The following is a 14,889-nucleotide window of genomic DNA, read 5'->3' on the forward strand; positions in this document are numbered from 1 at the left end:
AAGGATCCTAATGATAGACCAAATAAATACTTTGATCCATGAATATATTGCATTTATTTGTCCTAATTCATTTTATGCAAATTTGTAGGGCTATTATCTTAATAATGGTGCAGAGGTTACCTATGAGGATAGGTACAATGATGACATGGGTACATGGCATGGGTACCATTGGATGGAAGGATGGTGCAATGAGCCACAAAAGAAAGGAATACTTTTGTTTGCAGGGTACAAACAACAAGTGCCAAAGAATTGGAAGACACATAAGAGGAAAGGGAATCCATGGGACTTGGGTTCTTTTGTCCATGGGAGTGTGGTGCACAGGCACATTGCTAAAGAACAACACCAGGATACTTGACAAAGCACCAAGAGATTTCAAGCATAATAGAGTCAAAATGGCCTATGAGGTATTTAATTGATCTAACGTGTGTAAATAGAACCCCAAATTGTAATACAATGCAATAAAGATGTAAAATTGCCTAAGTTGGCAAATGGGCCTAAACGGGATTGAAAGTGGGGTTTTGTAGATTTAGTTATTAAATAGCATGGTAGGATCATAATAAGGTCTTTTCAACAAGGTTAGATCAATATGAGTCGTAAATGATGCAAGGTTGCCAAAGTTGACAACAAGTTGTTAACATGGCAACACAAAATCAATAAATTAGTTTATACTTGAGAAGTTTTGGTCGATTAAAGTATTAGTTATAGGTGGGAAGCAGTCTTAAGAGACCAGAGGCATTATATTTCATGTAATAAAATACAAGTGGAAAGAGGTTGTAAGGGAGTGTCACTAATACTCAATAAAAATAAGTCTCATGTCAAAGCAATGTTTCCATGATTAATCTGGTAATTCTTTGATGGAACGGGTATATGAGACGTTAGGGCAATGAGTTAAGATTATTCTAAAACTAGTGGCATTTTATTTCATTCAATTTTGTGAAATTTATAAGCAATTGAATACAAATTGCTTTGAAACACCAAGGTATGGACAGATAATAAAATGTAGTTTTCTAATGATTTGGCGGGAAGTCAAACTTTGTATTTGGTCAGTAGATATGTAATGGAATGTATTTTTCTATTCTAATGATGACAGGAAGCCATGCAACAAACTGGCATGGGATTGGACACAAGAAGCAACTATAAATAGGCATGTTGAAGGAATGATTGTCTCAAAAAAAATTCGTCTTGATGTAGGGACCATATCTCTCTATTCCACTATTAGATTTTGCTGAATTTTTTATATGTTGTTGGAGGGTCCAATTCCATCCAAAATCAACAATGGGACTGGAGAAATAGGGTTGGGTTCAAAATATATAGACCTTTTTATATAGAACTATCAAGAGAACAACAAATAAGCAAGTTTGTTCTATTTAATGAAATGGTGTTATGTTAGTGGATCAGAGGTCTAAGGAGGATGTAGAAAATGCCTTGGGAGTATTATGATGGTGCTAGAAGAGTGTCTCATTGAGTGGGAGTGTAAGGGACACATTGGTTGTTTATTGTGTGGCTATCTTAAAGGGTATTGGTTGATTGTTATGTTTTAGGATAAATTTAAGTCATTTTGTGTTGAGAATCTAATGTTGGGATATGGTTGAGTGTTTAGGAGTTGAGATAAAGGACTTAACATATTCCAAGGTTGGAAGATAAGGGAACAAGATTCAAGTTATAGATCCAAATCTAGAGTCAAAGGTTTGGTAAGGTATGATGTGTGAGGACAATCACATAAAGGTTGTGTAATGACCAAATCATGATCAAGAGGGCATACAAAATGGAGTAATAATTGACATAGTTGAGGAAAGGCATAGGGCCTAGTTGTTGTGAGGATATTGAGTGACCATTAATAGGTCTATTGTGTGGGTTGGGTTCAAGGAGGTTGATCCATTTGTGATGATGATTGGAGACCACTAAACTCTTCGTCAGCCCCTTTCTTAGCACCTTACTTTCCAACAATGCATTACAAGTATGTTCAAAATATAGGCCCAACTATGGGTTTTAGATGGATGAACCTTTGTGAATGGCTTTAGGTAGTTTAGGGGAGCATCATAATGGTTTTCCTTAGATTCTTGCTTCTAGGGAATGTAATTTTTTGGTTGGGCAAGATGTGTTGTCGTAGTGAAGTACCTTGACAGGCAAATATTCGTCTACAAATATTGAGGTTCCTTGGTGGAAGCAAGTTTAAAGTTTTCTTACTTGGGACAATTTTGTAAGCAAGGCTTCGAGGGTCCCTCGATGTGCTTAATGTACCTCAAAATGTGGAATTTCTCTCTCATATTTCCTTTCAATGTTCCTTTGCTAGGAAAAAATATCATTTATGGTTGACAATCTAGGGTCAATCTTATTGGTATATTTCTTCTTTAGCTAAGTTTTGGGCTCGTTGGGGGAGCACCCCATCTGAGGACCTATTTCCCTCAGGTAGTCTAGGTTGTAGGTCCCTCTTTTATCATTTGGCATATTGTGTATGAGAGGAACTATAGTATTTTCATTATAGCATAATGGTCTATAAGCATTTGTGGTGGAAAATTGGTCATTCTCTTCAAGGGTGTTTTAGTAAATGTGACTTTTCTAAAGTTGTGGAACTTCCAAATGTTAAACAAGTCATGAGGAATACAAATGTAGACACCCTCTATGGAAAATCAATGGGAAGGGTCACTGGACTCCTCTGCCGCAAAGAGTTTCCAAAATTAACATTGATGGCTCTTCTTGTGGGAATGCTAGTCATGCAAGTATCAGTGGGATTGGTCATGATAGTTCTAAAGACATCCAATTTATTGTTCCTATCTATAATGGCCTTCATACAAATAATCTTATTGAGGCTTTGGCCAATGGCCATTCTATATCGTGTTGAACATAGTTGTGTTCTTAGTTGGACAAGGATCGTCTATGAATCTGATTCTCAAATGGTGTTTTGTTTTCTTAATAAACAATAGTTAGATTATGTTGGTTGTCATTTACAATTAATTAGTACACAAGATGTATAGTTGTGTGGCTCTCTAGATTTTGTTGTTTTTAGGCACATTACTAGAGAGCAAAAGGAGGTTAATTGTTTAGCCAAACGAGCTTCTTATCAAATGTATGCATGGAATATTGTGGATAAAGGGAAATTACCTCCAAAATGGCTACTTTTCTTGACCACTTGATGGACAATGACAAGGCTCTTTAAATTCCATGTCCTCGTTTGTTTAATTCTTGTTCTTGAATAAAATTTTACCCCTCTTTTAGTTTGAAAAACTATCCAAACAAAATCTAGCTACCTCTTTTCATCATTTAAATGGAGATAAGATTACTAAAAATACATTGTCATTTGTGCACTTACACATAACAAATGATTATTTACTAACAAGAATGAATTTACAAATGATTACTAATATGCATAGAAAACTTTTATTTTTAAATGTCTAGAATGAATTGTTATACCATAGCGTTACAAATGAGTGAGCATGTCTATGTTAACTCTCTCAAATATTCCAATTAAAATACATTTTCTAACAAAATGTGGTAACTAGAGTACACAGATGGTCATCTAATACATGTATATCCCTTGCACAACAAATCCTAGGTTTCAAGGATTTGCTAAGACTAATAGAAGGTTTTACCCAGAAACAAGATAAGTCGATGCTAATACTACTAAAAATAGGTTTTACTCGAAAACAAGATACAAGAATGAATTTACAAATGATTATCAATTTGCATGGAAAACTTTTATTTTTTAAATGTCTAGAATGAATTGTTATCCCATAGCATTACAAATGAGTGAGCGTGTATGTGTGTATTCTCTCAAATATTCCAATTAAAATACATTTTCTAATAAGATGTGGTAACTAGAGTACACAGCTAGGCATCTAATACATGTATGTCCCTTGCACAACAAATCCTAGGTTTCAAGGATTTGCTAAGACTACTAGAAGGTTTTACTCAGAAACAAGATAAGTCGATGCTAAGACTACTAAAAAAAGGTTTTATTTGGAAACAACATAAGTCAATAGTCATATGAAATTGAGGACAAATAAATCCTCTAGATTGTATCTTGCTTTCTATTTTCTTAGACATTTCTAAATGGTTAATCCTTTGATTACCTCTTATATGAGTTTCCCAACAACATAGGGAGGTGTCAACAATTTTCTATACATTTTCAGAGTTTTCAAAGAGTATACCAAAAGTGCAAATTATGTTAGCAAGTATGCTTTTATTGTGGTCTTCAAAAAATTAAAATTTCATTTTAGTATTGAAGTCATTCCTGGGCAATATTTGTCTAGGATTATAGGTTTGATATTGGCATCATGAGAAATGATTTAGAGTTATCGCTAGGTTACAACATTATGCTTATTTATAGTACAAAACACTTGGCATTAGTGTGTTGTTCAAAATCCAATCATAACAATCAATTACTCTCATGAAAATTACAAATTAGAAGTAGAAAAAGATAAAAAGATTTGATTGTTCATTGAAATTGAAAAAACAAATCAATAAGTCAAAAATCTAAATTGAATATAATTTGTGAAAGTTGCATGATTCAGCATCTAAGTTGAAAGAAAAATAAATGATATCTAAAAATTGTCAATTTAGAAAAGAGAGTTAACAGAAACAAAATGCAAAAAAAAAAACTAAAACTAAAACTTTGCCAAACTTTATAAAGGACGCAATGCATCAGGTTCCTGTCGATAGTAGTTTAGTAGTTTTGAATTGTGTTGCAAATAGTAGCTTTGATTTTGGTTGAGTTCAATAGAAAGAAATAATATTAATGTTAAGTGTTGTTTTAAAATTAAAATAGATGTTACAACTTCATTTAGAAAAAAAATGTTTTTAGAATTTCTCATTACTTAAGGTACCAAATACTGATGATAAATTTATAATTTTGTTTAGATTATAAAAAATCAACATAAATTAAAATTTAGATTATAAAAAATCAACATAAATTAAAATTACATACTTACAAAAAAAAAATGTTAAAAATCTGAACAAAAAGTCTATAGCTACAATTTTTTACAATTTGCTACCAGTCAAATTGTCAATAAATATATTTTTATGAATTATTTCAAATATAATATATATGAAAACTCTATAGTTGCAAAAATTAATTAAATAATAAATTGTTCTGATTGGACAAACAAATGAAAAAGTTGCATATATTTCTATGAATTATTTCAAATATAATATATATGAAAACTTTATAGTTGTAAAAAGTAATTCAATAATAAATTGTTTTGATTGGACAAACAAATAAAAAAGTTGCATTCCTACTCTATCACAAAACAACCTATCAAATTGTCAATGGAAGTTCATTGAATGCTGTAATTTCGTGCCTACGACAAGAACTAATAAGAAGGTAAGTTTAAATTTATTTATATTGTATAGAGAATATAAAGATAAACGGCCACACACGAATGAAATAAAAATAAATAAACATGATTAATTGGTAGTCTGTTGTGCTTTGAAAAAGTGTGCACCTCAATAAAATCATCTTTCGCAGCATCAATCTTACTAACGAGCTTTTGAAAGTAAGCATCCTCACAGTTTGGAAAATGAAGTATTATACAACTCAATTTTACATTAATTAATATACGTTAAAATATCAACGAACATTGTACAGCATTATGAAAAAGCATACTATAATAAGTCCTTTCAATTCACAATTCCGTAGCCTCTATACACGAGCACAAATGTTCAACAATTCTATGCATTCATTTTCATGTATTTGGTTGTTTAAAATTGACAGATGTAGGAAACAAAAATAACTGCTCAAAATTAATTAAATGCTACTACAATGTTCCAACTGCTAGGGCTCCGGAATCTCCTAAGAAATTCATTCAAGAAATTACCGTCTCTTGAACAATTTCCATGCATACAAGCCTCAACCTACAGGTGCCTACAGAGCCAAATAATAATACTAAAGACAAACAAAATCAGTTGAATACAAAATCATAGAAATGCCAGAAAAAGATAGCAATACACCTTTTCATACGTATAAAACAGAGAATTGTTGGCAAAAGCTTTCTTATTCAACTAAGAAATAAAGAAAGTGAATTATAGAAACCAGGTAAAAATGATGTCTTTGTCCACGCATGCAAATTGCCAGAAAATTACAGGACCCTTTAACAAACTTAAAAATACTACGTTGAATTAATAAAAAAAATGAATTACTGTTAAGCTTGCATCAGTTTTCACGTTAGTAGAAATATCCCAAAACTTTTCCACCTGCCTTCAGTTTCTGAGCTCGCTCATGGTCCATAACACCTTTGGATGTTGTAAGTACAACATATCCCCACTATAAGCACATAAAATGTCAACGTTAGAAAATAGACCTACTTCTACTCTTACTCCCATTGTTCCACATGAAAAAGTGGAAAACCATACATTAAATCAATCTCACAGCTTCCGTTTAAGACTACGAACAGACATTTCAAACTAAACTTCAAATACTTATTATAGTATGTTCAACAACGTCAAAACAAACGTTAGAACAAATTTATAAATTGGTCCACAAAATATTACTTCAGAAAAGAAACCTTGGTCTAAGGAAGGAACACATTGAAACCCTATGACCACAAAAACATGTTGTCTCGTAGTTTACTCCTTGACAAACTTTTGAATATACACACTATATGTAGGCATAAACACAAAAATTAATAACCCAAAGAGATAAGTGAAACAATTGTATTATCAACATTCTATCCAAAATTGAAGGTTACAATTTGTAAATAATTTAGCACAATTATTCTCTTATCAACATTGCTTTAAACTCAGAAACCTCGCCACAGCAGGTACACTACATAACGCAACTTCCATAGAATGTTTTTTAAAATGTCTGCTTCAAATAAAACCATTGCACTCATACCCTCTCTTTCAAACATCAAATGTATTTCAAGCTGCAAGAGATGGGAATGAAAAGACAAATATACGAACTTTGAATTTTTTGCTCAATTGTCTTGAATTATGAATGTTAAAGTTGTAGCTTTGGTTGGATTGAACTGATCTAGAGTTAATTTTCAGTGTGTGAGTGTGTGTGTGTGTGTGTGTGTGTGTGTGTATTGTTGTTAATGTCTGCTGTAAATTAACTTACAATAACCAATATTGATTAACAAAGAGACATGTCTCTTCTACTCCTATACATATGCATTCAGATTTGCACTTGAAACACACATAAAACATATACAGTGCTATTACATTTGCAGTGATCTTGAACACTTAACATGGTATCAGAGCAGGTTACAAATGTAAGAAACACTAAGAAATAAATGTCATAAATATAATTCTCTGCTTCAGATAGACACTGTTCGAGATCATAATTGAACTACAGCAAATATTATCGAGCAAGAACTAGTCACATTAGTCATGGAAATGGATTAGATCATAGCTGGAAAACTCTCCTTCAGCAACAACTCGCTAAGCCCCAAAAAAAAAATGGGGAAAAACTCGGCTAGTTTTTCAAAAAAAAACTTGACAACCTAAAAATTGCTTAAATTTAATCACAGATACATTTTTTTTCAAAATTCAATGAAAAGCTGCATCTAATGAGTTACTTAAAGAACACAAACAAAACAAGCAGAGTTTAGATATATTTAAATGCATAGTGGGTACAAAATCACATTCCCTTAAGGAATGCTGATGGTAGGAAGCAAAATATTAAATAGCTTTTGTGTCAAACTAGAAGTAAATAGTAAATACATCATTACAATCACATCTTCCTCTTCCCAGCTCTACTAGCATACTGTAAATCTCTATTTTGTATAATTTATATAAGCCTTTTGCCTTTTGTTTTTAACCAAAACAATATATATATATATATAATTTATATAAGCTTTTTGCCTTTTGTTTTTAACCAAAACAATATATATATATATATATATAAGAGGTTTTTCTGAAAAACTCGCCAAAACTCAACGATTTTTTAGGCAGCCGAGTCACGATTTTTTCCGGCCAAAACTCACCACCTGTAAAAACACGGCAATTAGTAGGAACTTGCCGATTATGCCAACTATGGTTTAGACCATTGCCTTGAATACAAGCGGACTACCACGAACAAGCAAACAGGATAAACCTTTCAGCAGCAAATAAGGAGGATAAGTGGGGAACAGTGAATCCACCAAGCACTTGACATGGCATCCACATAGCTCCCTGATTGGAAGGACACCGGCTAATTAAGCCTATAGAAGACATTCAAAAAAAAAAAAAAAAAGACAACAATATTGGTATCTCAATAGTATGAGTGTATATTGCAAGAAGCAGATTGTTTGAGAACAACGAATAGAGACATCGAATAAAATTGATAAGTTCCGCGATGAACCCAATTCCAAAATCCAGTCAACTTACATAACAAAAGAAACACAGGAAAATAAAATTCATGCAATAATAGATTCTTTAGAAGAATAAGAGGAGCATTCGAAAGCGGACAACATAAAAGAATTGTTATTTACCTTTATCTGCGATAGATCATCACCTGCAGGTCCAAGTACAAGTTGGCAAAGATGCCTAGTGGGACGAATTAGGAAATGTAAGTTCTACCAGTCAAATAGTCACAGGATAAGATGTATCGCACACAATCATATTTAAGCTGCCACCGTAATGGAATGAAGGAAATTAATAGATTGGAAACATCAAAAACATATAATAAGAAGGAATCACAATTGTACATGGACAGATTTCATATACTTAACCAGCTCTTGAGATAAGGCATCAAGAAAGGTCAAAACACCTTTATGCAGGAGGAGATATTATATTCAGAAAATTATATAAAATAAAGAAACATGTAGGGCAATATATATATATATGGAGAGGATATACACAACCAGCAAAGGATAGATCAAAAGTGAATGCAAATTACAAGGTCTGACTTGGAGGTAATGTAGTCAACATATTCTTGCACGCCCTTCTGATTTTAACAGGCCTGGACTGCAAGCTTCGTAGAATATTAGTGAAGGACAGTGAAGCATAGGAAGGATATGGAAAACGTGTGTGTGTGTGTGTATCGACAAAAGATGCTATCCTAGTGCTACAGGCAGAAGTTTGCAACATTGGGGACATTGATTACCATGAAGGTAATCAATAAAGAATTTAGAGTTTATCTACTAACACATAATTCAATACACTCGATCAATGCCAAGAATGAATTGCAGAGGAAGAATATGCACACAGGAAGAGGATGAGAAAAGAAAGTGAACAAAAGAAAAAATATGTTACTCATTACCTTTTGAGATCTTCTCAATAAGGGATCGACTAGTTGTCTTAAACAGGGGTAAGAAATAATTATATCAGAGGGTCCATAGTGGAAATTAAACAAAATAGACGTTCCTTGATCAAACAGGAAACACAAAAATAAATAAATATATACAAATACATATCCACGTGGCATACTGATATGGAATTATTAAGGAAGAACAACAACCAGCGATTGGAAAGGACATCAGATCCAAGACTTCTCCAATCAACCACGAGCACGTGACTTAGTGAAATTCCAGATGAAAATAATGTGATGCAAATGATATGAGAAAATCAGTAAAGAAATATAATAATATACTTAGTAAAAGTACTGCAGAAGAGGTGACAAACAAGCCATAACCAATATAAATGTATGGTGCAATCCTATGCAACTGTGAACTACTTAATTAGGGATATTGGAGACTATATAAATCAGTAATTATTTACTAAGAAATTGGTTAAGTGTAATAATTCAGAAAAGGGAGATAATATTTTGCTAAATCAATAAAGATTAGTATGTAGCTAAATCAATAAAGTCATAATTACAAAACAGCTAATAAAGACTTAGAGAACTCACAAATGCATGAGGGAGATAAGTCAAATGGCTGAGACCGATCAAGGGTGGCATTATCTAAAGCAAATAGAAATGAGTATAGATTAAAAGGGAGTCTTTTGCTAAGGATGGGGACGGATTCAGAACAATATGTAAAACACACGCACAAAAGGGATTTTGAGCAGATAGAAAGAAAAAATCATGTTATTGAGTTAACGAAGTCAAATTACCAGTCAGAACTATTAGGCTATATCATTTCATTCTGAAACCATCAGTATCGACGGATTCCAGATAATTCTGTTCTTATTGTCATCAGGAAGAGGATATTAATGATACAAGTCTTGAGAAGTGATTCCTTAAGAAATGGATGAAGATATAATATAATGGGAGAAACAAAGTTTCAAACATATTAATGTCTCCTTGATCATTGCACACGCCCTGTGCGTGTATGGTGGGTCCCACAGCAAAATAAGCCAGGGTAAAAAGGCATCAAAATTTAATATGAAATAGACCCATCAAGTTACATGGAATATTAAAAGGCAAAATAAGGTAGGAGTATAGGTTTAATTTCTATATATCATATAAAATTAAGTATTATGTTATCTTATTTCTATTATTAAAAATAAAAAATGAAGAGTTATATTACAATCATTTGTTGTTGTTAGTAATAGGCATGCTTAAATTACTAGCATACAAATTAATGATAACATTCTTATTTGTGTTTCTATAAGTACCATAAGAGCTATTTGCTTTAAACCGTTCCTACAAGAATGTTCCTACAGGAAAAGGAAGATTGATATCAGATTTAGGAGGAGTTTGACAATTCATTAGAGGCAACCTTGGAAAGAGAGGGAGCACATAGTTGATAATGATAGTGGACATGCAATAAGGAATATCCATTCAAAAAGAAGCTCCCTAGACCAAGTTAAGGGCAGATGTGTAACTTCACCAGTTGGGAAACGTAAATATGCTTCAATGATGGTCTTCTTGAAAGATGTTTTGGGAATTGGCAAGATATCAAAGTCGAAGATAACCTTGGAGGAGCGGAGCATAATGCATTTATACTATTGATTCCATCTTCTGCATAGACCGCTTGCAAATACGGGAAAGTTTCAACCTATCATTCTCAAATTCATATGTATGATCTTATTGAGCAAGCACACAAATTATGGCATATAAAGAGATCATAGATTAAAAGAAATCTGGTCATGGAAAGAAGAAACAATAACACTTTATGTAAAGTTGCATTTCTTCACTTGCATAATTAAGTCACTATACCATTAATAGTAAGACCGATTGAGGCAGGGAATACACATCTATTGTAGTAGTTTAGATATGGCATCTCTCTTGGCTCTGTAACTTTAGACAGATTATAGGCTCACTCCTAAAGCAAATTGGAAGAAATGTTCTAACTCTATAAAATGGAATGAGTGGGAATTTTGAATTGTGGGGGGAAAACAATAACCAATGTTCCATTCTTGCGTTTGGCTTTTTTGTGTCCGGCTTTTGCTCCTGTGTCCAGCTTCTGCTCGGCTTCTGCTCCTGCGGCCGCATCTGCCCTAGTTTCTGCTCCTGCTTCGACCATTCCCTTTCGTCGAGCTTTGTTCTTTGCCCAAGGTGAGGGACTGCCCCTCTATTGCAATTCGGGCAAGGGCTTCTCCTGATCTTGGTGGGGATATTCGTTCCCCAGGTGTTGTGGGTGGTTCGGCCATTTCCTATGCTGATGTGGTCGCCTATGAGGTTGGTCTTGGTGGTCAAGCTGTTCGTCCAGGGCCCCGTGCTACTGTTCCTATTGCAATAAGTAACCCTATTGTGATCAATCTAGAGAAGGATCTTGTCAATGAGATTTCTACTTATGTGGAGGACTTCTCCTCTGCTGCTGCCATTTTTCGTTTTAGGGGTTTTTGGTCCTCTCTTTCGGATCTGCATGCCTAGATTTCCAAATTTTGGGAGCCTATAGTTTCAGTTCCTCTCTTTCGGATCTACATGCCTAGATTTTCCCTGTAGCAAAGGGCTTTTTCATTGTGAAATTTGCTTCTAAGGAGGATCGAAATGCCATCTTTCAGCGTGGTTTCTCTTGGGAGGAAAGGTTCCCCTTGATGGCCAAACCTTGGTATGTGGATTTTGATCCGTTGATTGAATCCTTTAACAAGATTCCTCTGTGGATAAGGTTGCCTAAACTTCCCCCTTCACTTAATGTTGGATTCAATCCTAGAGGTTGTGGGGGAGGCCCTAGGGGATTTTTTGCTGGTTGATTCCAAGTCTTCCAATGTGTTTCGGATGACGTATGCTTGAATTCTTGTGGAGATAGGCATCTCTAAGGGGCTCCCAGAAATGATTAAATTGGCCTCTCCCAATGGCTCTTGGATTCAGCTTCTTGATTATGAGGGCATTCCATTCAGATGTCGAAAATGCCATAAGACCGGCCACCTCGCAACACAATGCTCCTCTAGAAAGGTTAGATCGAAAAAGTCACCTTCTTGGTGGAAGGGGGTTTTGGATGATCACTACAATGTTCAGAAAGCTCCCTCTGTTGGGGGTGGGTTGGTTGATTCTTCTCATGATTCTTTGGAGGCAAATTCTATTGCTGCTCCTCGTGATTTAAATGTTTCTCCAACGGTGGTGGCCAATACTGTTGTCCCTCCTATGAATGCTACTATTTCTGATTTGATTGTTACTCCTCATGTGGCTCTAGCTCCGGGGGGAGTTGTTGCCCCTCTTTGTGGTGGTGGTAGTCCTTCCTCGACTGAAAGGGCTTTGGGGGATGCTTGTGGTTTGGATGACTTTGCTTGTCAAAAGGCTCCTGGGATGGTATGTCTTTACGTTCTCAAAAGGCCTCTTTTCCATCATTTGATATGTCTTTATGTTCTCAAAAGACGGGATCTAAAAGTAAATCCTAAGGCTCGGTTTTCTTTTCCAGCGACTTGCCTGGTCTTTTTTGAGGTTGTCCATTTTTGTTTTGGTTATCATGGTCTCTTTAGCCCGTTGTCTTGTAGTTTGACATGGTCCGGGATTAAATGTCCTCTTTTGTAACAATGGGGTTTTGAGTTCCCATTTAAAACCTGTTTAGGTGGTAGTAGAGCACTATGTTATCTGTGAGGCCACCCTGGTCACCTTGTTTTGTCAGTTAACCTGTTTCATCTAAGGTTTGTTGTTTTTAAGTTTGGGCTTCTTTGAAAATTATAAGATCTATAAAGGGTTTCAGGCACCCTTCAAAACCTGTTTTCCTTAATCAAAAACCAATGTTCCATTCCCACTTGAACTATCTTTCGAGGGGAAATGACAAGGAAGGGACATCATCAAAGTTTCAAATATAAATCATCTTTTAATTTGATGCATATGTGCCTTCATTGGAGCAACTTGTATTAAGGATGTTGACATGCAGAGGGATATTCTTCCAAAAAAAAAAAGAATAATGCTTTAGGAGTGTTGTTGAGTGATAACATACGAGACAAGGGGCTCTTTCATGGAGAGGGAGCAGACTGTGATAGAATTTTGTTCTACGATCAAGATTTACCGTTCAGATGATCTTACGACAGTAGTTCAAGAGTGAGTAACTAGAAGATCTACTTTAGTTGACATCGGAGGATCTTGGACATTTTATTTCAGAGGGAGTCCAACAAGTCACTTTGGATGTAAAAGTCAACAAATTGAGATTTGCTTAATGAAGAAGTTCTAGGTGAAATTCTTTTTAATGCACTCTTCTCTGTGAGAGAGAAGTTGAGGTGAAAGCCTTTGTTCCACTCTCTACGAGCAGCTATGGTGGATCCACCCTTTGACACGGTTCATGGTGGATATCATGTGAGTCACTATTTTGCATACGTGGATAATGTCATGAAAAGTGACGATCTTTCATTGATGTGTTTGTGAGGTCGCTATTATAAAGTAACGATCTTAACAATGGCCTGACCTATTATCATGATAGACTACATTAAGTTGTTGTCCCAGGATGTGTCGGAGATCATGATAACGAACATATCGTGATAGACTGCATTAAGTTGTTGTCTCGGAATGTGTATAAGGATCATGATATTTGTCATGATGGACCACATTTAGTTGTTGTCCTTGAGATCATGATTGTTATCTAATAGACTACATTCAATTGCTGTCCCGCAGTGTGCCAGAATCAGATAACCCATATCCTTCTAGGATACAACATATTCTCTTGGTATGCATCATGGACATGATACCAATGCACATACCAAGAGAATATAAGTATGCTAAATATCATATGGTTGATATTCCTTGTTGAATCATACTTTGGATGATATCGTAAGATAACATCTATTTTGATGGATATATGTTGATATTCCTTGTTGAATCATACTTTGGATGATATCGTAAGATAACATCTATTTTGATGGACATATGTTGATATCCTTAAATATGTTTTTTTTCAAGAATTTCATATTGAGATGATATCTCTCTACATGCTTGAGAGCATAATATGTCTATAACAATCCTCCCTAGCCAAGAGGGAGTGTTAATATAGTAGCTTCAGTCAGATTGTACTAATCTAGAGTTAATCCCCTATGGCAATTGGTTAAACACTATTGCATTTGAATAATCATCAATTATATATATATATATATATATATATATATATATATATATAGTATCAATCATGTGTAATGAAAATTAACTTACAATAACCAATAATGATTCAGAGAGAGACATGTCTCTTCTACTCCTATATACATGTATTCGGATCTGCATTTGGAACACACATAAAACATATACAGTGCTATTACATTTGCAGTGACCCAGAACACTTAACAATGAATGATAGTAAATAAAAAATCTCGGGAATAACTCAGCAAACCAAAATATAGGGTTTTCAAATTTTCAAAAAATGCACAAATTTTCAAAAATTAGAAAAAAAAAACTTTTTTTTAAATTCATGCCAATTAAGACCAAACAGAAATAGAACGAAGTGAAATTATTACCATGAACTATAAAATTTGTTTATTAATTGAGGTTGTTGTCTTGCTGATTACACTACATAGTTTGACTTCAAAGTTGAAACCTTAAAACCTTAATTACCCGGGTTCGCTGGTTTTCCCTCAAAACCACGTTTGGGTTCGAACCAATTCGGGGTTCTGGTCCAGTTCGACCAAAATTCGGTCAAGGTTCCATTTTGCGAGAGG

The 14,889-nt window shown here is 34.4% G+C and overlaps 1 protein-coding gene across 2 annotated transcripts in view; it reads right to left on the reverse strand.

Moving 5' to 3' along the window:
- Positions 1-5,971: 5,971 nt before the first annotated feature.
- The window catches only part of LOC149550982 (small ribosomal subunit protein uS8my-like), a 57,426-nt gene continuing 48,508 nt past the window's right edge, over positions 5,972-14,889 (reverse strand). Inside the window, exon 3 of one of the 2 annotated variants that reach the window (XM_089786528.1) lies at positions 5,972-6,259. In XM_089786528.1, the coding sequence (XP_089642654.1) occupies positions 6,161-6,259 (99 nt within the window). In that variant the 3' untranslated portion in view covers positions 5,972-6,160. Of the gene's footprint in view, positions 6,260-6,392; positions 6,861-14,889 lie in introns of those variants that run through there. The other variant, XM_089786527.1, reaches the window with a different exon arrangement.

Source organism: Cupressus sempervirens, chromosome 6 (assembly GCF_028749045.1).
Source record: "Cupressus sempervirens isolate cs-2001-9-10 chromosome 6, ASM2874904v1, whole genome shotgun sequence".
Taxonomy (NCBI): domain Eukaryota; kingdom Viridiplantae; phylum Streptophyta; class Pinopsida; order Cupressales; family Cupressaceae; genus Cupressus; species Cupressus sempervirens.